The following is a 23,245-nucleotide window of genomic DNA, read 5'->3' on the forward strand; positions in this document are numbered from 1 at the left end:
GACTAAATGCAAAGGCAGCAAGACAGGCCCATGTTGGTCATGTTGGAGGAACCTCCAACCACATGTTGGAGGCCAGCATGGTGGGAAATGTGTAGCTTCTAACACTTTTTCTTGTTATTTTTTCTTTCTCTATGCCTTGCTAGGCTTCCACAGTTAAGAGACATTCAGAACTCCTTGGAGGAGATTTCTAATTCTATAGGGACACGTGACAGTTGTCACAGGGCCTCACTTCCCTATTCAAGCTTAAGGGGGAAAGGTAGAGTGAGCAGAAACTAGGAACTCAACATTCAGTGTGGAAAACATTGATGGCTCCCCTCAAAAATAGCTCATGTTCCCCCAAACCTGCCAAAAGTGATATCACAAAGGCAGGCAGTTGTACAGCATCTGAGCTAGTACTTAAAGGAGCAAGAAACAAATTTGTACTTTCACAGCTATTGATTGATATGAAGTTCCTACTTGGTCCTAACGAGGTCATGAAGTTACTCACACTCTCAAATCTTTGCATAAGAGTGGGAGATACACTCATTCAAGAGGGATGGAGAGGAGGGGGTGTCTGACAACTCCATAAAGAAACTCGTATAAGGGCATCCCATCCGTCATACTGTCACCAATTTTATAGTTAATCCAGAGTCTGAAAAGATCTTCAATAATATTCAAAATCTAAAATGTGGTTCTCAAAACACATTTCAATACATCAACATTCTTCAGGATTTTATCAGTGGTTATTACCACTCTGTCAGCGACATGGAAATCTGTTTAAGCCTCTGCCACCATGGTGAGTTCATAAAAGTTCTGAAGAATGTGTGTGGTGGAAACCTGATTTAGTAAAGGATTACGGGGATATATGCTGAAGGAGTTATTCATAAAATAAAATGAATAATTATAAGATTATATAAATTACTTATGTAATAATAGTGTAATTTTTATATAAATTATAATAATAACAAGAGTGATGGATACAAACACCAGGTGGTCGTTAGGGCCTGTGAGTGATGTCACTTTGATAAGAAAATGAGCAGTGGAATTTTTCACCTGATAGAATCAAGAAAAACATGTTTAAGTCAGTGTTAGGATTTAAATTAAAAAACAGAAAAATAACCACTGATAATAACATAACTCTAGAAAAAAATCATGGGACTGACCTGAAAATTTTTTTAAATCAGATGAAGTATTTGATACTCAATGTTCCCAGACTGAGGAGAATAACAGAGACAACACTTTTACATTGCAGGGCTTGGCAACATCTTGGCACCCAGTTTGCCCAACACTTTGCCTACTATATCCAGTGATATTGCTTCTTGGATTTCTAGAGAAATGGGGTATTGGAAATTCAATACTTTGTACCCCAGATCCCTTGCCCTGGACCAAGACACACTGATTCACAGATTACATCATCAAGGTGTCTAGTCAGAAACTATGAAAGATGAGATGCACAAGTGAATTGAGCATTACGCTTGGTCAATATGAAGAGCAATGGTTGGCTGGAGCCTGCAGCACAGGGAGGTGTCAATCAAACCTGTTGACAAATAGCACTACCATAAAACAACAGAGATGGCCACTAGAAAATCCCCAGGTATGACAGTCAATGAGACAAACTTATCTCTGGACAGGAAGCATCTTGGACTCATAGAGCTTATACATAAATGGACAGAGTACCAGCTGGTCGACAGACACCATGTCTATGTTGAGATGACTCACAGCCCAAAGGGAAAAATCAGGAGCAGGTGCATCAACTTTTGTCGAGTTTGTTAATAGGCCACACTTCAGCACCATGGCCAGGGAAATGAAAGTGGCCTGGAACAATGTTGACACATTTCATACCCAAAAGGTTTAAGTGGAGATTGACTCCAGAGCCACTAGAATATATAAGGAGCAAAATACCCATGAAAAGTTGAAGGGACTGAACCATGCAGGGTGGACAAGAATCCACATCAGTAAAACACTCAGTCACGGGGCACAGGCAGGAATTTGGCACCCCCGCTGTACCCTGGCCTGATTCTCTCCACATCTCACAAAACCCCAGGACTTTTTTTTTAAATAGCTGCATTGAGATACAAGTCCTATACCATACAAATCATTCCCATAAAGTGTACTGTCCAGTGTTTTTTAGTGTGTCACAGAGTTGTGTAACCATCACCAGAATCTGACTTCATCCACCTGATTATACATTCATATACTTCATTTTGTAGCATGCATACCAAAATTAGATGAAATGTTCATACCTTTGTTTTTTTTTATTTATTTTCAGCATAACAGTATTCCTTGTTTTTGTACCACACCCAGTGCTCCATGCCATCTATGCCCTCTTTAATACCCACCACCTGGTTCCCCCAACCTCCCATCCCCCCCGTCCCATTTTTTTTTTAAGATTTTATTTATTTATTTGACAGAGATCACAAGGAGGCAGAGACAGGCAGAGAGAGAGGAGGAAGCAGGCTCCCTGTTGAGCAGAGAGCCCGATGTGGGGCTTGATCCCAGGACTCTGGGATCATGACCTGAGCTGAAGGCAGAGGCTTTAACCCACTGAGCCACCCAGGCACCCCTATACCCTTGTTTTTATCCACTCACCTGTTGATAGACACTCAGGTTGTTACTACTTTTTGAACACTATAATTAATGCTTCTATGGACATTTGAGTACAGGTGTCTTGTTTTGTTTTGTTTTGTTTTGTTTTATACATAGGTTCTCATCCCTCAGAAATAAACACTTAGAAGCAGAATTCCTGGGTCATGTGTTAACTCTCAGATTGATGTTTTGATAAATGGCTTCACTATTTTGTGTTGCTACAATCAAATTACGAGGACTAATGTTTCCCCATGCCCTCACCAACATATGGTACTTGCTTTCTCACTACATCCATGAGAGTGAATGTGAATGGTATTTCAGTGTGGTTTTGTTTAGTATGGCTCTATTTAATGAGACATGTCAACAGGACTGTCTTACGTTATTTAAATTTTTTTCTTTAATTTTTTGTACATATTTATGATGGTTTCATTGAAGTCTTTGTCTGCAAAGTCCAACATCAGAGCCCTCTCAAAGGCAGTGTCTGTTTGCTCTTCTCTTCTTATCCTCGTTTATAGATCACATGTTCACCTAGCTTTGCATATCTTATTATTTCTTTTGGACATCTGATATAATCTCTTATAGCAACTCTGGGAAGGGTTCTTCCCTGTGACTTTTTGCTCTTGCTGTTGTTTGCTTTCTTATTTACTTCTCTGGTATAAAAAGAAAACCAACCAAACAAACAAACAAAAAAGCAAAAGCAAGGCAACAACAACAACAAAACACCACCCAATTCAGTACTATCTTTCTCCCAGTCTTCAGCCTCTGAAATTGCTCCTCAGAGTGTGCATCCTGAGCAAATGTGGGGTCTTTCTTACCACCAGGAATAACTGTGGGTAACTTTTTAGCCAAAGTCTTTGGAGTGTCTCTTTCTGTAATTTTCTCATTAAGCATCAGGCTCATTTGCCTTTATGGGTACCACACTAAACCACTAACTTCCACTAATTGCTACACACCTGCTAGCTATTTTCAACAATGTTCCACAACATAAATTTCTCCACAAATCAGACCAATTTAATCTGAGACTGCTAAAATGCAGGACCTCTTGATAGTTTCTTAGCCCCTCAGAGGGCTTTTTTTTGCCATCGCTTTTCTTGATCTCTCTGTCGAACTTCTAGCTAGTCCACTGTTTCTATTGTTGCTACTGGTGTCTTAATACCACAGCACCAAAATCTCCATTGTTTTCAACAAAACCTTTAGGCATGAAACTCCCCACAACCTGTTCCAGATGGTTGTTTGACTTGAGGAGACCATAAACACTACTCTTTTCTCATGGCTTCATCACCCCCTGCACAGAATCTCTGCATCACGGCCTTGGGGATGGGATATCTTCTGAAGCAGGCACCCTGCTCTACAACTTGAACGCTGGATACGAATGGTAATCCCAGGCTTGTGGTTATCAATTTCCTGAACGCTTGTTATACCACATCCAAGTTAGAGCTTCTGTCCCACAAGTTGAGGCTGGTTGGAGGGAAAGCTCTCCAATTCAGCTGCCAGCACTTTCCTGAAATACAGCTTCTGCATCATGATGCTGCACAGAATGAGACAGGACAGTGGTCTTCCCTTTTCAGAATGAAACTATAGCTCCAGCCAGAGATGTAGGGGAGAAATCAGACCCAGTTTCTTGGTCACAAGCAGCTGGTGTACATCTCTCATGACACCAAACTGGGAAAGGATATTGGAAGGGGGCCGTGACTTGCATGCCACAGACTCTCATTGCTCTTACTGGGCCACAGTAGATTTTCTTAAATAAATGTCTCCCCATTTGCTGTATATCCTCAGGACAATTTTCAGATACTTTATATTTTTATTTTTTTTAATTATATTATGTTAGTCACCATTGAGTACCTCATTAGTTTTGGATGTAGTGTTCCATGATTCATCGTTTGTGTGTGACATCCAGAGCTCCATGTAATCCCTGCCCTCCTTAGTAACCATCACTGGGGTCACCCATCTCTCCACTCCCCTCCCTTCTTTAATTTTCGTTTTCATAATTGTCACTGGTTGAATGGGTATTTCACCTAATAAGAGGCTCCACTGAGTTTCTCTCATTGCCATTCCAGAGATCCCTCATCTTGTGTATTTTTTTGAAAGGAGAAACTGAATTTTAAAAACTCACACAAGAACAGATTTGTGTAAGTCTAGCATTGGTGTAGTAAAACGATTATGAAACCTGAGCTATTTCCTTTATGATAGAAAACTGTCACAAAATATACTTGGCAAATACAGTAAAATATACTGAGGAATTCCTCTTTACATCTCAAAGCAATAGTCACATATGACATTAGTCGTGGGAAATGCTAGAATATTTTTGACACTGTGACAATGCCGGTCATATCGTGGTATTAAAATGGAGCACCAGCACCCCCAGAAATGAACCATTCCCTACTTCCCTAACAACGGGGCATCATCTTCCTAGCAATCTTCTATCACCTCAGAAACCGTGATGTTGCTTTGAAATAAGAGTGGCTTCTCTGGGGCGCCTGGGTGGCTCAGTGGGTTAAGCCTCTGCCTTCAGCTCAGGTCATGGTCTCACTGCCCTGGGATCAAGCCCCTCATCGGGCTCTCTGCTCAGTGGAGAGCCTGCTTCCCCTTCTCTCTCTCTGCCTGCCTCTCTGCCTGCTTGTGATCTCTGTCAAATAAATAAATAAAATCTTTAAAAAAAAAAAAAAAAAAAGAATGGCTTCTTCTGTGAAAAATTCTCTGGGTCCCCTGACCAGCTGGAAATCATGCCTTGGCCCAGTAACTGTCCATGTGTTCTTGGAGACATCTGAGATCTGCAGCTAGGGCCACTGGCCATTTAGGAATTAGAGTCTGCCAAGTGCTTACACAGACTTTTATGCCATTTACCCCCTCTGTCAGCCTGAACTTACCTTCAAAATAAGTGATTCCACCTATAATAGCCCCAAATTGTGACCTGGAATGTGCCCAAAGTGGTGTGCCATGAGCCCAGATCACCAGGCTCTCTATCACTGTACACATAATACAACCATCGAAGCCTGTCGCTAGGGTCCCAGGGTCAGCCAAGGGATCTTATCTTATGTGAATTGATGGTCACATCCAAGAGTCTTGCACCTTTCTATGTCTTTTGCAGAATGTCATCTCGGGAAAAAACAAACAAAAAAAAAACCAAAACCAAAAACAAACAAACAAAAACAAGACAAAACAAAACAAAACAAAAAATCCCTAGCAGGCCAAGCTGTGCCCAGGGGCCCTTGTTCTGAAATCCGTACCTGGCAACTGCTCACTGTTCTTAAAATTCTCAAGGATCTAGTGACTCATGAACTCTGTTGGGATTTCCCAAATCTCTGCTATAGCTGGTAGTCTTGTGGGCACCTGCCTTATTGAACAAGGGGATCACATGTTAGACTGAGGAATTGGGAGGGCCTTGCTATATTCCCCTGGATACCTCAGCTCTCCTGAGCAAGTCTGCTTGGAAGAAGTACAGTAGGAAACCATGTACGATCATGACTCCATTTCTGGTTTTGTTTGTTTTCAAATCACTTTTTTTTTCCTACTCTTTTTCCTCGTAGGTTTTCAGAAACATTTTAAGGAATTATTCTTTCTAACAAAGCTAACAACATAAATACAGATAGATAATCTTCATATATATGTATATAATAAATATATATATATACCAAAATAAATGTTTATATATATATATATATATATATGAAACAAATCCATGTATATATACATGGATATATTTCTTGAAGATAAAAAAGACACATATATGGTCTTGAATAATGCTGATGTTTGATGATGTTATCTTGGTGGTAGGACATAGGATGTTGTTGGGACCAGAGTTTGTAGGTATAGTTGGTACGAAGGTTTCAATCTGAAGTTAGGGTTTGGAGGGTGGTGTTATACTATTTGTTTCCTTCCCAACTTCCTCAAAATGCCCCTCTCTTGCGAATTCCCTAGACAGGGCCAGGGACTCCTCAGACCAGGCAGTTGGTTCTATCTCATGGCTCATGTGTCTCTTTTTCTGCTATTAAAAAAAAAAAAAAAAAAAGTCCCTTTCCCCTGACTTCTGGGTGGTCACAGTATCTCATGCCCATCTTGTTCCATGTCTCTGTGGGTTCTACTTGACCCACGGTAACGAGGGCATTGGCTTTGTGATTTGGCCTATAGTGCACTATTTGATTCTTGCTTAAATGCTGTGAGCAAGTTGTGATTATTTTCCTCCCTTAATAGAAGTAAAAACCGCAGCTTCGATACGCCAGGGTCTTAGAGCAGGTAGAGGGAACTCCGTCGCCATTTTATAAATAAATGTGTGTGTGCGTGTGTGTGTGTGTGTGTGTACATATATATATCTACCTTTGTTCAGTTGTTCTGCAGCCAGATGACCCCCTACTTCACCTTGCGAGCCACGGCTCCCTGAGAATCAAGGCCGACTGGTCCCTATGAGCTAAAGTACCACCGCCTATCTGGTAAATGCATATAGAAAATGCAGAGAGTTAAATATAATATGTTAGAAACATTAAACCAGTGTATGAATGGAGAGTGGGAAAGTAAGATTTAACTTTAAAAGGGAATTTAAATCTGGCTATATTATTATCTACTTTAGGGCTCTTTAAAATTACGTTGGCAGGAGCCCTGAGTAGTATATCCACGTTACCGTAAATTCCACTTAGATCGTGATGGGGATTAGTGTGAATCAAAACCCAAGCCCTCATCCCGTGTGGAGTGGCAAACACTCACGGCAGCCTCATTTCCACTAATCTGGGGCTGCTGAGTGATCTTTGATCACACCAAGTATTACAGATGGAAAAGTACTCTTTTCAAATCCCCAACGTGTTTCCAACTGTCAATAAAATCCTTTTTAAGTGTCAAAAGCAATTGCTGTGGTTTACACTTACACTGCTAACCATAGCAGCACATTTCGGGACTTCTAAAGCAAAACAACAACCAAATGGCGTAACTGCGGGCCAGAATTCTGACAGGCACGTTCACCCCCAGCTTTAAAGGCATTAGGGATTCATTTCTAAAAATTGCCATTTATGTTAACTGCACTTTAAAGATTAGGTATTTCACTCAGAAATATCTTATCTGGGAGGCAAAACAACCCCCATTCCAACCCTCGAATTAAACAAACAAATTGCACAGGTGACATGTCTAGCCAGATGTTTAAATCCACACGGAAAATGAAACACTGCTGGTTCCTAGGACATGTGATAAAAATTTTAATATTTGGAAGCAAGTGAACAAAGGATGTCTTACATTTAAAAGACGACTTGAATGCAATTGGATTCTTCCCCATAAATTATACAAGGCGATGGTTTGCGGTAATTGATGTAATAAAGTAGCAGCTCGAAAGAGAGCCAGGGCCCTAAACTAGATGAAGTAAGCAATCACGCTTTCTATCAGAGAGCTCCGTCGGTGGGGAAGCCGTGGGTGCCAGACAGAGCCCACAAAACCCTGTTGCACTGAAGCATCAGAGGTCGTGGTCCTATTATCTTTCCAGGATGCGCATGTATAATAAAGCTTCTCCAACAAATGAAGGGGGGATGTTTCTGGCAAAATGAAAAATGGTGATAAACTATGTCCAGATGATTAATTCACAGAAACTCGCCATCACACAGCGACGACATATGCCCATCTCCTCTGTTGTCCCCTTGGAGATTTTCCTACTAAACGTATGTGCATATTTTTCATGGCTACTGATACTTGAATTGCAGCCGGCTCCCATGCAGAACATGAAACACTTCAAACTGCATAATGCTGACTAAATTATCAAGTCTCCAGTGGCCTGGGGGAGCAGTAGCCATAATAATGAGTGTGCTTAAGTGGTTGGTGTAGATCTGCTCGGCCCGTAACTTTAATGCCCCGACTTATCAGGTTTTTTTCTTTCTTTTTTTTTTTTTTTTCCCTCCCCTCCTTTCCCTGCTAGAGATTGTCTCACATAACATTACTGGCCACTTTGCATTGGGGGAAAGGCACTGATCTGTCACCGTAAATGAACGTGAAGTGAGAGGAAGGGTACTGATGGCCAATTTATAATCACGGTTTCATCAGACGAAATTACCGCTTGGCATGTTATCATCTGTGCTTAGTCCCCCTTATTTAACTGTAAATAGCACCATGATCGGTGCCCATGACATCAGAAACTTAGCGTTTTACTTTAAGTGATATCTCCCATCAGTACATCTAAAATTAGGGCGTCGGCCTTCAGCGATTTCTTGTCATTTGAGATATTTTGCATGAATCATTTTCTGAAGACATGAAACGCTATCCAGACCTGCACGCATATATTTGCTGGGTTAGTGATTAAGAGTCCTTTAAAACTCCAGGGGTGCTCTGTTCTGGCGGCACAGTGCTTAGCACGGGATTCAGAAAACCTAGCTCAGTGTTGGGACAGCAGTGCTTTCCGTGTTGTTGGCCACGTTGTGGAACTACGGTGTGCCCGGGGTTGGTGAAGTAACTGTTTTACAGTTTTCCTCATTCTTTTACCGGAATGCCAGCCCCGGCCACTACGACGCCACCACGTGGCCAACAAAGAGGACTCGCCCATGAGGGAAAGGCCCCCCAGCCAAAGAAGGTCAGTGGGGGCTAGATGAGAGGGGACCGTCTAGTGGATTCGTGTGTCTTTGTTTCATGCTTGGGTCCGGTCTCCTCGCCACCACACTGCTCTCCTCTCAGTCTCTGATTTGGGAATGGCGAAGCCAGCCGGCGTCTCCGGGCCAGGCCCAAGCCTGAGTCTTAGGCAACGGCGTCCCTCCCTCATCTGGCCACGTGACTGCCAGATGGGGTGCTTAGGAGCCCCTTGCCCTGGATCTCAGTCCCATGGGAGAAAGGGCTTTTAGGGGGATCTCGGTGTCCTAACAAAATGATCAAGATCCCACGGCCCTCGGAGAGCAGAGATATGAGAAAAGTTAATCTCTCCCAGTGCAAAGAAAGGAAACAGCTCTGGCCCAGACCTGTGAGCCCTAAGATGCCTCGTGGGAAGCTTTGATGAATTAGTGAGAGGTAAGAAATGTTTCCAGTGATAGTACCAGACAGAAAAACGTCTGAAAGTTTCTGCTTGTCAACCGCTTTTCGCCACATGGTTCATTTCCAGGGTCTCAAACAGGATGGAGCTCCCATTTATTCTTGGGGCATCACCGCCGCAGAGGGGATGCTGGAGCATGGGAACAATGGCGCAATGCCCATGCTGGAGAAAGTGGGGTTCTTGTTGTGCCAGGCAGTGAGGTCAGTACAGCAGACGCTCCTCTGCACAGACCTGTCCCTCCTCCTTGATTGCTGGTCCGTTTAGTTAAAACAACAGCCTCCCTCTAAGGAACCCAGCCCTCAGGCTCTGAGCAGAGCCTGGCTAATGGGAGAAGCCATTCTCCCCATGAATAGAGCTAGGTGCACTCAGAAGACTCAACAGCTTCCTTTTCATGATGCTCAGAATCGGGCACAAACTGGCCCAAGGAAAGAGGCAGTGAGAGAGAGCAGGTAGACGGTGGGTGCTCTGAGGTTCTCCGACCCCCCCCCACCCACCCCAGGAATCACTCTGCTTCTCCAGGTCTCATGAAGAAGCACCATTGGCCAATCACCCAGCTAACAGGATTTTATGACTTTTAACCGGGTTGACTTAATAGCCTCCTGCCTGCCCTCCATGCTGATGCTGGAGATTTTTCTGTTTTTATTTGTAATAGTAGCAGTGTCTTTTTAAATGTTTTTAGAAGATTTTATCTATTTATTTGAGAGAGAGAGAGAGAGAGAGAGAAACAGTGTTTTTTAAACTGCAAGTTTTCCCTCATGGAATTTCAGTTACATTTCTTGCAGATTTTTTTAGTTCAGTTTTGGTTCTAGAAGCAATCATTTTCTGTTTCTGAAACAATGACATACCAATGAAAATGAGGAAAAACTTTTCATACCTTGCATAAGGAATAACTTTTCATACCTTATTTTAATTTGAAACCCACCCTTGCAAGTTTCAAAGAATGAATGATGCTTACATATTATTATGGGAAGGATATTAAACTCCCAATCCCCAAAGCAATCATACTGGGAAATGGCCCTTTGGGAAGTAATTAGGCCTACATGAGGTAATGAGGCTTGGGGCTCTGTAATTGGATTAGTGTCCTTATAAAAAGAGGACATCAAATTATCTCTCTCCACATAAGCACAAACAAGAGATCCCAAAATAAGGACAGAGCAAGAAGGCACCCATCTACAAGCCAGGAAGAAAGTCTTCACCAAGCCCAAGTCACTCAGCCCCTTGGTCTTCTCTTTCCAGGCCCCAGTCCTGTGAGAAAACAAACTTCTACTCAAGACATTTGGTTTAGGGTATTTTTCTAGAGCAGGCCAAGCCAAGACACGTACAATATTTATTGTTTTAAAACATGATGCAGGGGCACCTAGGTGGCTCAAGTCAGTTAAGCATTCCACTCTTGGTTTGGACTCAGGTCATGATCTCAGAGTTGGAGAGCAAACCCACGTGGGACTCAGCACTCAGTGGGGAGTCTGCTCCAGCTTCTCTGTCTCTCCCTCTTCCTCTGCTCCTAGACCCCCTCTTGCTCAGATACTCTCTTTCTCTAAAATAAAGAATCTTTTAAATCTTTTAGATAAAATCTAAGTCTAAAGATATCTAAAGATAAAATCTTTAGAAAAATCTTTTAAATAAAAATCTTTTAAAAAATGATGCAAATCGCATTTTTGACAGTTTGTCCATATCATCTGAGGTCATTAGGAACAATGTGAAGTTCGAGATACACTTATTTTGTTATTTACTTATTTGATTAGTTTCCTTTTTGGGTTGGAAGGGTAAAAAAGAATCATTTCCATGTGAAACATAAATAACATTTGGATGTCCTTCACCTTATCATTCTGGAACCAGGATCCAGAAACATGGGCTTCTAATATATCTTTATGGCCAGAAACATTGTCGAGGAAAATTAAAGTATTATACATACCAGTAAATTGAAGGAATAAAAATTCAACCTTCATCAGAATACCCTTAAAGAGAAATTCTAATTTTTAAAGAACATTAAATACTTCTGTGTTTGTCCGTGTTGGCCAGACTCCCGCGTATCTCAAACACAAGACTGTGAGCTAATACTTGAGAGATTGGCAGAATGTCATCCTGACCCACAGCTGGACAAAAGTCCAGCCCATCTTTGCAAAAGGAACAAAACGTGATTCTGGTGGCCAAAACAGATGTTTTCATTTAAAAAGCAAAACAAAAAACAGCCAACCAACAAACAATAATCACAAACTTAATATCATTAAACCAATATGAATTTGAGGTTACATCTAGTAAATGTAGAATTATCAAGACCAAAGAAAATTAAGTTGAATTGAAATTTTGTTAATACATTTATATTTTTTATTTAAGTATAATTGACACAAAATGCTACATGAGTTATAGCACAACACAGTGACTGGACAACTTTACATGCCCAGTTATGCTCTCCACAAGTGTAGCTGTCATTTATATTGAACTGAAATTGAAGATCCTTACCTCAGAATGATTTCCAGGTTTGGCCCCAATTTTTCAAAATACAAAGTAAATGATCAATGAAAATTTAATTCACAGAAATGATCTCTCTTTAGGCTTAATCCTTTTTTCATTCCAGGTCCTTTTTCTAACTAAATCATGTGTTGGATAGTGTTATTAGAACCTGACAGAGTCTACTTACCCAGAGAGGCTGAGAGCACACCTGAGGAAGCCCACCTCCTCCTCTTAGGGGTGAGCATGAACCCTCTTCTTTGAGAGATTACAAACAGGGCCCCTGGGAATATAAGGATGAAAAAAGCTATGGCTGGGGATAGGCTGGGTGGATAGGGGAATGATGCAAGTAGAATGACCCAGAAGTAAGGAAATTAGGGACAGCAGCCCATTGGAGGTGTAACTAATAAGTGGAGAGTAGACATTAAAGCAAGATCACTTAATTATTCCAACAAAAGTGTAGAAAGAAAGGAAAAGAAAAGAAAAGGACTGATAAAAAACAAATTGCAAAAATAAATAAATAAATAAATAAATAAAATTTTGTATTTAAATAAAACTATAGTGTTTTTTCTTTTTTAAATTTATATTTAAATTAAATTAATTAACATATAATATTATTGGTTTTAGAGGTAAAGTTCAGTGATTCATCAGTCTTACACAATCTCCAGGGTTCATTACATTACGCACCCTCCTTAATGTCCATCACCCAGTTAAATAGAATTAATTATAAGCACATTAAATGTAAATGATCTAAATGACAAATAGAAGTCAGAGGTGGGTGTAAAAAGGAACCCACTTTAAATAAAAGGAAAAAAAAAAAAGATAGCTAAAAGGAGATGAGATAATCTACAATCCACAAACACTAAGAAAAGACAGCCAGAGTGCCTCTTGTATCAAACAAAGTATATTTCGAAATAAGGATTATTGTTAAGAATAAAAGAAGGCATTTTATAATTATAGGAGAGTATATTGATAAAGACAGCAGAACAATCCTAAACATATAGGAGTATCAGAGCTTCAAAATGATAAAAGAAAAATGGATAGACCTGAAAGTAGAAAACTCTATAATTATAGTTGCAGACGTCAGTATTCTGCCTTACTAATGCAGACCTCAAGTAGACAGGAAGTTATTAGGATACAGAAGACACATTAAACACAACTTGATCCAGCTGGTATTTACAGGAAACTAAGGATGTTCCAACACAATAGCAAAAAACACAGTCTGCTCAAAAAGCTGTGAAATTTTAGACTGTGTTCCAGTTGATAAGGTAAATCCCAAAAAGCTGAAGACTTGAAATCAAAGTAACTTGGATCATAATGGAATTAAATTTGGAGTAAGTTGCAGAATGATGCATGTAAAATCTCCCAAAACTTGGAAATTAAATAAGCCACACTTCTTTCCATCTCACTGATCAAAGGATCAAACACAAGAGAAATTAGGAAATATTTTTGATTGAATGACAGCATTAAAAAAAATAGTACTCACATATCAAAATGTGTGGCACACAGCTAAAGCAGTATTAAGAGGAAAATTTATAGTGTTCAAATTCTTTCTTCAAAAACAGTAAGTATTCCCAATCAATTATGTACACATTTATTTTAGAAAGTAGAAAAAAGAAGAACAAGTTAAATCCCAAACAAGCTCAAATAATGAGAAAATAATGATAAATGTAAGAGTCAACAAAATTGATAACAGAAAACAAGGGAGAAAATTAGTAAAATTAAAACTCCTTCCTGGGGGACAGAAATTTCAGTTGAGCAGGACCTGACTTGGCGAAAGCTCCCTTCTGGAGGTCAGGTGGAAGGTGGTTGGCTGTGGCCCATTTTGTACCATCAGTACATCTTGTACATCTGTAAACAAGCCAGGGTGAGAGGCCCCGGAATTCGCACGTGCGGCACATGCGGGCGGTGGAAGATGAGACCTGGGTCTGTTTTTAATGGTTTACTCAAACGTTTGCTTTAAGACCAAAGCCTCTCAATGCTGGCCAGCCCTAGATGTGTTAGCCTCTGATCGCAAATCAAGTGGAACCAAATCAGTGACGAAGTATCTGAATTCCTATCAAAGTTAAGAAAGATTTAAAAGGAGAGCAGGATCAGGGGAAGGAGACAGCATTCCTGTAAAAAGTAATTCACTGAGGTGCATTAAACGCATTCTAGCTGGCTCAGGTCTTTTGAGGCTGTTGTCAGCCTTCTTTTCTTCTGTTTATTGCTCTCAGGCGTGATCAGAGGGCGCCTGGGTAGCTCAGTTGGTTAAGCGACTGCCTTCAGCTCAGGTCGTGATCCCAGAGTCCCTGGATCGAGTCCCACATCGGGCTCTCAGCGCCATGGGGAGTCTGCTTCTCTCTCTGACCTTCTCCCCTCTCATGCTCTCTCTCACTTTCTCAAATAAATAAAGGAAATCTTTAAAAAATATATAAGTAATCAGAAATAGTCAGAAATATACCAACTAAGCACAGTGGTAGGCACAATAATGTTTATTGAAGCCTTATTTTAGTCAGGCAGAGCGTATGCTCTCAGGGTGGACATTTAGAGACAGGCTTTTAGGTTGGACCCCCGTGACTAAAACCAGCAATAAAATGAAAGAGCATCATGTTACAATTTTAAGTAAAATTAATGGAAGGGACATCTGGGTGGGTCCATTGATTAAGCGTTTGCCTTTGGCTCAAATCATGATCTTGGGGTCTTGCTCACTCCCGGCATCATATAGGGCTTTCTGCTCAGCAGGAGTGGGCTTCTCCCTCTGCCCCTCCCCCAACTCATGCGCACACAGGCTCTCTCTCTCTCAAACAAATAAATAAAATCTTTCTTTAATAATTCTTAAAAATAATGGAAGAAAATCACATGTAATATGATCTCAAGATATATAAAAATATAGAGGCACCTGGGTGGCTCAGTGGGTTAAAGCCTCTGCCTTCAGCTCAGATCATGATCTCAGGGTCCTGGATTGAGCCCCGAGTCAGGCTCTCTGCTCAGCAGAGAGCCTGCTTCCCCACCCCTACCCCCAATCCACCTGCCTCTCTGCCTACTTGTGAACTCTGTCAAATAAATAAATAAAATCTTTTAAAAAATTTAAAAGATATATAAAAATATGGGTAGAAAAAAGACCTAGAAGAAATCTCTCAAAACGTCAAACGGATGAACCATGCAGTCAGCTTCAGGTTGCTCTAACTGCATCTTCAGGCTTTATTTTGATTTTTTCTACATTTACATGAGAAGGCGATTAAGAAACTCAGCCCCACTAAGACAACACCAACGCCAAGGAAGAATCCGAGGGAAAACAGTCGCCTGTCCCTCAGAGATGCATTGATTACTTGGTGATTGCTGGGCGTTTACTCGTCGATTTACTGCTCCTTCCCTATGAGAATCTGCATAGCACGAGTAAATCAAGCTTGGAAGGACAACCTGAAGCATTAGGCGCAGACCCGGCCATCTCCAGCATGTCTGTCGGTTTCCAAGGAGGGAGCAGTATTTCAGAAAACAATGAAGACAGACACTTTCCTCTTTAGCTTTTAAGGTATGTCCAGGAGCGTGAGAGCAGGCTCACTGGCTCCAGATCGGCTCCTGTGCCCCACCTTGTCTGGATGCTACAAGCTGATGAGTCAGTGCTTAGAGCCGCTCCAGGCCACAGAGCTGGGTTTACCTCCCGGGCTCCTCCTCCCGAGACCGTGGCCTTGCCTGCGTTGCCTGAGTTACTCCTCTCTGCACCTCACTTTACCCAAACATAAAATGGACATATTAACCCACTCTCAGTTGTTTGCTGCGAAAATTCAAGAAAGACACTTTCCGCAATGCCCATGTGTGCAGGTAGGCACACACAGAGAACGATCATACGTGTATGCATGTTTGTTGCACACACACACACACACACACACACACACACTTCTCCTTAATTAATTAGCAAGTTTAATGACACATTACACAGAAGACTATCTCCCATGTCATTTGGAATGATAAATGTAATACAAGTTGGTGTGTATTGCACCTGCGCTAGGCGTCAAGCACTGTGCTAGACACTTTACATGTATTATTTCCCTTACGTTCGACCAGGTCCAGTTTCCAGCAGAGGAAACCAAGGTCCTAAGAGGAGGACAACATACTAGCACCCACATCCCATAAAGATAGCGATCTGTTAGTTACACTGAAACTCAACTCTTTCAAACTCTTTTTCATAGAACTACCTTCTTTACTTTAAAATAATTGTTTTTATAATCGGTTTTCGATAAAATGGTATTTCCTAGGAACACACTGTGGAGTAATAATGAGGAAAGTCAGGGGAAGGAGAGAGACTCCTCAGCCACGCAGAGGACATGAGTAAACGTCCCACGTTCTGTAAGAAGGAAAACCATTATTTGATGGTGTGTATATTTAGAATCACAAAATGAAAGTTCAAACACCGAATCACTTAAACCAGTCATCTCCATCTAATGACTATTTTGGCTGAGAAGAAAAATATGACATTTGAGCATCTGTACAAATGCACTCTGACTGTACAGACCCATCTTTGTACATTGAACTTGTAAGAAGATAGGATTTAACTAGATTCTTACCTAGAGGAATTAATAAAATTCACACTGATGATCTAGATCTTCCTTATACATAAAAACAGGTCTCTGACATAAACATGCAGTATTGTAAAAACATTTGCACTACATTCATTTCATAAAAATGAAACAAGTGACTCATTTGCTTGTTTTTTTGTTTATTTGTTTTTGTTTTTTGTTTTTGTTTGTTTGTTTGTTTGTTTTGTCAGCAGCAGAAATAATTCTGTTCTCACTACAACATATACTACATGCTGGGCTCATTTTCAGATGAGCAATGGCACTTAGTTTTTTTGTTTGCTTGTTTGTTTGTTTCTGGTTTTAACTCGACATGGCATCTTGCTCTGAAGTAACTTGGAAGTTGGTTTCCAGGATCACTTTGTTTGGATTTTTTTTTTTTTTTTATGTTAGCATACAATCTTTTTTTTTTAATTTTTAATTTTTATAAACATATAATATATTTTTATCCCCAGGGGTTCTGGTCTGTGAATCGCCAGGTTTACACACTTCACAGCACTCACCAAAGCACATACCCTCCCCAATGTCCATAATCCCACCCTCCTCTCCCAACCCCCCTCCCTCGAGCAACCTCAGTTTGTTTTGTGAGATTAAGAGTCACTTATGGTTTGTCTCCCTCCCAATCCCATCTTGTTTCATTGATTCTTCTCCTACCCCCTTAAGCCCCCATGTTGCATCACCACTTCCTCATATCAGGGAGATCATATGATAGTTGTCTTTCTCCACTTGACTTATTTCGCTAAGCATGATACACTCTAGTTCCATCCACATTGTCACAAATGGCAAGATTTCATTTCTTTTGATGGCTGCATAGTATTCCATTGTGTATATATACCACATCTTCTTTGACTGCAAGGTCTCCTTGTTGTTGGTAAATGTTGCTTTGAGAGCTGAGTGTGTTCACATGAAAAAAGGCATACTTATGGCTATGTTTGCTAAAAGAAAACAAAAACAAATTTGTTCAATCCCACTTACTAATTATTCTGGGTTTTGCTGAATTTGGTGAGTAATTTTTCTTATTTCCCTGCCTCATTGTTATTAGTGCCAAGAAATAGAAATCCTTATAAAATTAAATATTACCAAAAGGTCCCCAATTGCCCCAAGTCATTTTCAAACAGATTTGATATATTTTTTAATTTATTTTTTTATTTATTTTCAGCATAACAGTATTCATTATTTTTGCCCCACACCCAGTGCTCCATGCAATCCGTGCCCTCTGTAATACCCACCACCTGGTACCCCGACCTCCCAACCCCCACCCCTTCAAAACCCTCAGATTGTTTTTCAGAGTCCATAGTCTTTCATGGTTCACCTCCCCTTCCAATTTCCCCCAACTCCCTTCTCCTCTCCATCTCCCCTTGTCCTCCACGCTATTTGTTATGCTCCACAAATAAGTGAAACCATATGATAATTGAATTGAAGTGAATTGTTTGGTTGTTTAAGTTTCAGAAGGTGATTCATTTATGTTATTTATTGTAAAAAAATTATACAATAATGAAGACTAACATGATATCTCTTGTTTCAGCATTTTTATATCTTCACTGGAAAAACTTCTTAAAATTAGCCACAGACTTGCTCACTAAAATTTTGTTTTAAAAGGAGGCATTGAGCGTACTTAAAAATATCTGGCTAGCATCCACATCAGCAGGGTCCTCACATTCAGAAACTATTAGCAAAGGTTAACAATTGTCTTTCTGTGGAACACCCTGCTCAGCAGGGAGTCTGCTCCTCCCTCTCCCTCCACACCTCACCTTGCTCTTGCTCTCTGTCTCTCTGCATCTCTCTGACTCAAATGAATAAATAAAATCTTTACAAAAGTACTGGCCTTAATAACCATATTTCAAATAATCTATTTGATAATCTAGTCCTTTTTGGGTCATTTTCCTGACAGTACAATTCGGTCATCATTTTGTAGTAATGTGGTACACAAAGGACATTTATGTGTGTGTGGTTTTCCCATAAATACTCTATAAGAAGTATCTTTAATTTCAATTTTTGTAGAACTACTGAAAATCATTTTTCTCCTAAGTGGGCATACCTGAGTTGCCTTCTGTCCCACACCAGAAACTGAGAACTAAAGTAGCTGATCACACTCATCATCTAACCTTAATGAAGGATGGACTCAAGTATCAGTCCACGTAATAAATATCAGTAAGGCTTAAATTGTATCCATCTTCCTGATGAAAATAAATGTGGATAGAAGTTCTAGTAGTTTCTTCTAGCATCCTGGTGGATTATTGGGTCCCAGGGATGTTCATATCTTACTTTGAAAATGCTGATATAAAGCTTTCCATATCAAACCCAAAGTCTTAGGTTTTTAATTCTCATCATTAAAAACCTATATCCATGAGGTCTGTCTGGAAATTCTGGAATCAACAGAAATCAGCAGGAGCTTATTCTAATATTAAGTATCTAATATTAAGTAACCCAAGCATGGGAGGCATACGACTTGAAGAAGATTGGGGTAGTTTTCAAGTGTTTTGTGAATTCTAAAGTCCCATCAAAGAAGTGACCTTTTAAATTATTGATCTGTCAGCCTTTCTTTCTTTATAAACTACTTTGGAAAACCAGGTTCTACTTATTCTCACATTCTCCCACTAAAACATTCCTGAAACTGAACTACAAGTTATTATTACCAGGTTTGAGGTGTAAAGAAAAAGAGGGATGCTTCTAAACCTTTGACTTTTTAATGAAATTTTAGTAAAAGATAAAAGAGCCAAGAGAAAAAGTGCCCTGACGGGTTGGTATCTACAGTTAAACATGCAAATAGAAGAAGAGCACGTAAGAGAAAGAAAATTCTCAGCAGGGTCAAATCTGTAGGAGATTCTCATTACCGCTGGATCAAGCTGTCCTCCAGAGAGAGCCAGCTTCGATCAGCTTTCCATAGTTTATGTACTTTATAAACTGAGTAAGACAAATAGTGTGTTAAGGCTTTATGGACTTGTTATGACAGCTAATTTCGTATCGCCTGACATAGTATCTGAGCAAACGTACAGATGTTCATTCATTTCCACCCCACTCTAGATACTGTAAATTGAGTACCTCCGGAAGCCCACTCATAATCACTGACAAACATCCCCGCCACCCACCAGAATGAAAATTGTAAGTCACTGGGCTTCGACGTGGAAAGTTAGCAGAGAACTCAGGGGCCCATGCATCTTTTTAATGACCTTGTGGCAGAAGTCTTGTGTGGGTTTACCAGGACAGTCTACCAGGGGACTCAGAGGACACCTAATGAATTAGCTATGACTTTAATTTAAATGACATAACACCTGATAAATGAGGGACTTCTGACATGCCTTTGAGTTTATCACCCTCTCCATGAAATCGCCATTGTGACCTGAGCCTCGTCTTCATGTTCTCCTTCACCATGATTTGTTCCTCATCTTAAAACCATGTAAACCTGTTACTGAACATGGTAGAGGGCCATTCTTCCCAAAACTGCACACCTGTGTGCAACCCCAACTCTCTTTCAGTGGCAGGATCCAGCCCATCATTCTAAGCCAGCCTCCTTCTGAACAAAAAGTATCACTACTTATTTGATTTTTATCCATGGGATAATATTTAAAGCACCTCATCTGGGTCTTGAGGCAGATTAAAGCATAAAACCTCAAGATAAAATATAAATACTAAATCTTATAGATTTATTAAAGGGAATGTGACATTATCCCATAGGCTGTGCATCAAAACTCACAAAGCTATGTTACCTGCCTCTCTAGTTCCCCACCCATCATTATCGGTTGCTTGAGTTGCTTGAGGAACACTTTTGAACATCTTTGAAAATGAAACATTTTTAAGAAAATTAAATAGAGAATTGACCACATTAGATATCCATCATCTGGTGGAATTGTTTCTTTTGAATGTTACACTTGAAATCTTTATATCCTATTAAAGAGTAAAATCAATCAATCTTCATCTGGACATTAACCACCAACTCTCACCTATGTCTCTTGCAAAGCTTTCCCTCTTACTGAAATGCATGCTACCTCCAGAGATATTCTGCGACAAAATTTTGGGTTTGAGTCAGTTTCTGTTTTAGGTCACATTTATGATAAGTTGCCCTAAAGTTTGCTCAATTAATGTTTAAAGGTTCTTGTTTTATAACAAAACACTTATGGTGAAGATGGAATGACAGAATGAATAGTTTGGTTTATCACTTTTCCTCAAATAATCTGTTCTGGATGTTTTCATTTTCAATATTTCTGTGAAAATTATGAATGGGAGACTTCCAGTCTCTCTGGAGAATTTTTTCACTAACTAGGAAAGAACAGAGTACTGAGAAAGGTCACGCTGATGACCAAGAAACTCACGTTTTATGTCCTACCAGTGGGTCTTGTGGAACAATGGATAATGTGTCCAAGCACTGAATAAAAATGTTCTCCGGTGAATTATTTCAGATATAATTCCATGTTAGCTTGTTATTTTGTTCTGGAGCTATTTCATATGGCTTCACTGTGGAACTAGAAGTGACTTCAGAAAGCATCATTGGTTGATAGAGATGCTTCAGACACCTTTCCAGACAGACCCTCAGCTGTTCATCATTTTGTGTCTTGGACTGGGGGTCTGCCTCTTTTTCCTTGGACTGTACCCCAAGGGGAAGCTTTGAGGTGAGAATAGTTTTTGAGGTAAAAGTTGTTGCTGTTGGGACGCCTGGATGGCTCTGTTGGTTAGGCAGCTGCCTTCGGCTCAGGTCATGATCCCGGCGTCCTGGGATCGAGTCCCACATCGGGCTCCTTGCTCAGCGGGGAGTCTGCTTCTCCCTCTGCCTCTTCCTGCCATTCTGTCTGCCTGTGCTCGCTCTCTCCCCCTCTCTCTCTCTGATAAATAAATAAAATCTTAAAAAAAAAAAAAGTTGTTGCTGTTGTTTAACAGCAAACGTTGGAAGACAGAACACAAAAGCAGAAGTGAAGACTGGATCTGGTGTCTAACATGCATCTTTGTAAGACCAACATGAGTAACTTAAGCCCCTTTTGTCAGGCCTTGCTTTACTAGAAAGACAGGCAAGGATACATTATGTAGACGCAATCATGTCAGCGATGAACAAAGCAAAGAAAAGTGATGAAAGGTGACTTTTTAAATAAGACCTTCACTAGTGTTTATGGGCAAAAATGGTCAACAAAATAAAACATGATTTTTAAATGGGAGAAATCACTAGAAGCACCAGCTTTTAAGAGATAGTAGCTCAGTTTCAAATATGGGGATTCTTTTACTCCCTAATTTTTGTGTCAATAGACAAATAATGAAGTAATATTCTGTGTGTCTCACTTTCTCCATTTTTAGGCTTAACTCTACTTGCCAGAGTGTCTTCTTAGTTGACATGACCATGGCAACATGATACACACATGACTGATTTTCCTCCTTGCCATTCCATTTCTTATCTTCCTGAAGGAATATTTTTACAGGCAGATTTGGAGGGAATTATACATTTTTGGTGAGAGTTGTTGGAGATGTTGAAGTGGGATTTTTTTAGTGGAGACGAGACACTGGATGACATGATTTTGAGACGTGCTGACAGATGATGTCAGTGATGACTATGGCAGTGGTAGTGACATGGTGGTGTTGGCAATGGTGGTGATGACACTACTGTGACAATGGTGGTAGTGATGGTGGTGGTGGTGATGATGAAGTTGATGATGATGACGGTGGTGGTGATAGTGGAGGTGCAGGTGATGGTAGTTGTGATGGTGGTGATGGCAGCATTGCAAGTAGTGGTGATGGTGGAAGTGATCATTGTGATGGTGGTGGTTTTGGTGGAGTTGATGGTGGTGGTTATGATGGTGATGGTGGTTGTCATGTAATGGTGATGCTGGTGATCGTAGAGGAGATGACGATAGTGATGATTAAAGTGATGATAGTAATGAGTCTTGCAAAGTCAACATATGATGACACTGAAATAAACCAATAGAAAAACAAGGTATTCTGCAATATCAAAACGTGGGAGTAGCATTACTCTTGGAGTCAAGGGTTTGAGCTCTAGCATACACTCTCCATCACTTAGCCAAATGAGTCTGGAATCCTCCTTATAATTACCTGAGAATTTGGCTTGCCCTATGTGGGCAAATAGATAGCATAGAGGCCACATTTGCTCCTCCCTCATACCTGTGGGAGATTCATGCCAGCACTTACTGCTAAGCCCAAATTCCATTCCAGACAACAAGATATATGCCCCCAATAGATGTGAATTAGTCATAAAAATAACAGCAAAGCCAAGACTTCTCAGCATGGTGGTAGGGAAGGGCAGTAAAATGTGAAGTAGAATGTATCCTAAGGTCCAAGTCTTTTTAAAGGTTCTCACATAATCTTTCAGTGACAATCACATCGGCTAGTATCAAATTCTTTCATACACTTAGTGTCTGAGAGAAAAAATATGCACAACCTTTTTAGGGAACGTTTACTTTAAAAGATGAAAATGCGTATATTATTAAATCATATATACATTTTTTGCTAAGTTTAGAAGCACCCTTTGGAAAGATTGATATTAAATTTATTTATAATTAATCCATAATTAATTTGATTCAAATATTAAATAACCAGAACCTTTTTAATTAACATTAACAGAACTCTCTCTGCACACTACATTTCTCCACCTTTATTATGTCTACTCATATTTCTCTATTGTCATATCTAATAAAAACTCTTTGTGTGCTGTATTTATAATTTCTATTGTATTCTTTCTATGTTCCATGTT

General features: G+C 40.2%; 1 protein-coding gene across 1 annotated transcript in view; it reads left to right on the plus strand.

Annotated features, from left to right (window-relative positions):
• The window catches only part of LOC131831503 (uncharacterized), a gene marked incomplete at its 3' end in the record, with an annotated part of 43,119 nt that extends 36,889 nt beyond the window's left edge, over positions 1-6,230 (plus strand). The window contains exon 3 of the mRNA XM_059173524.1: positions 6,159-6,230. Coding sequence (XP_059029507.1) covers positions 6,159-6,230 — 72 coding nt within the window. The remainder of the gene's footprint in view (positions 1-6,158) is intronic.
• Between the last annotated feature and the right edge of the window lie 17,015 nt (positions 6,231-23,245).

Source organism: Mustela lutreola, chromosome 5 (genome assembly GCF_030435805.1).
Source record: "Mustela lutreola isolate mMusLut2 chromosome 5, mMusLut2.pri, whole genome shotgun sequence".
Taxonomy (NCBI): domain Eukaryota; kingdom Metazoa; phylum Chordata; class Mammalia; order Carnivora; family Mustelidae; genus Mustela; species Mustela lutreola.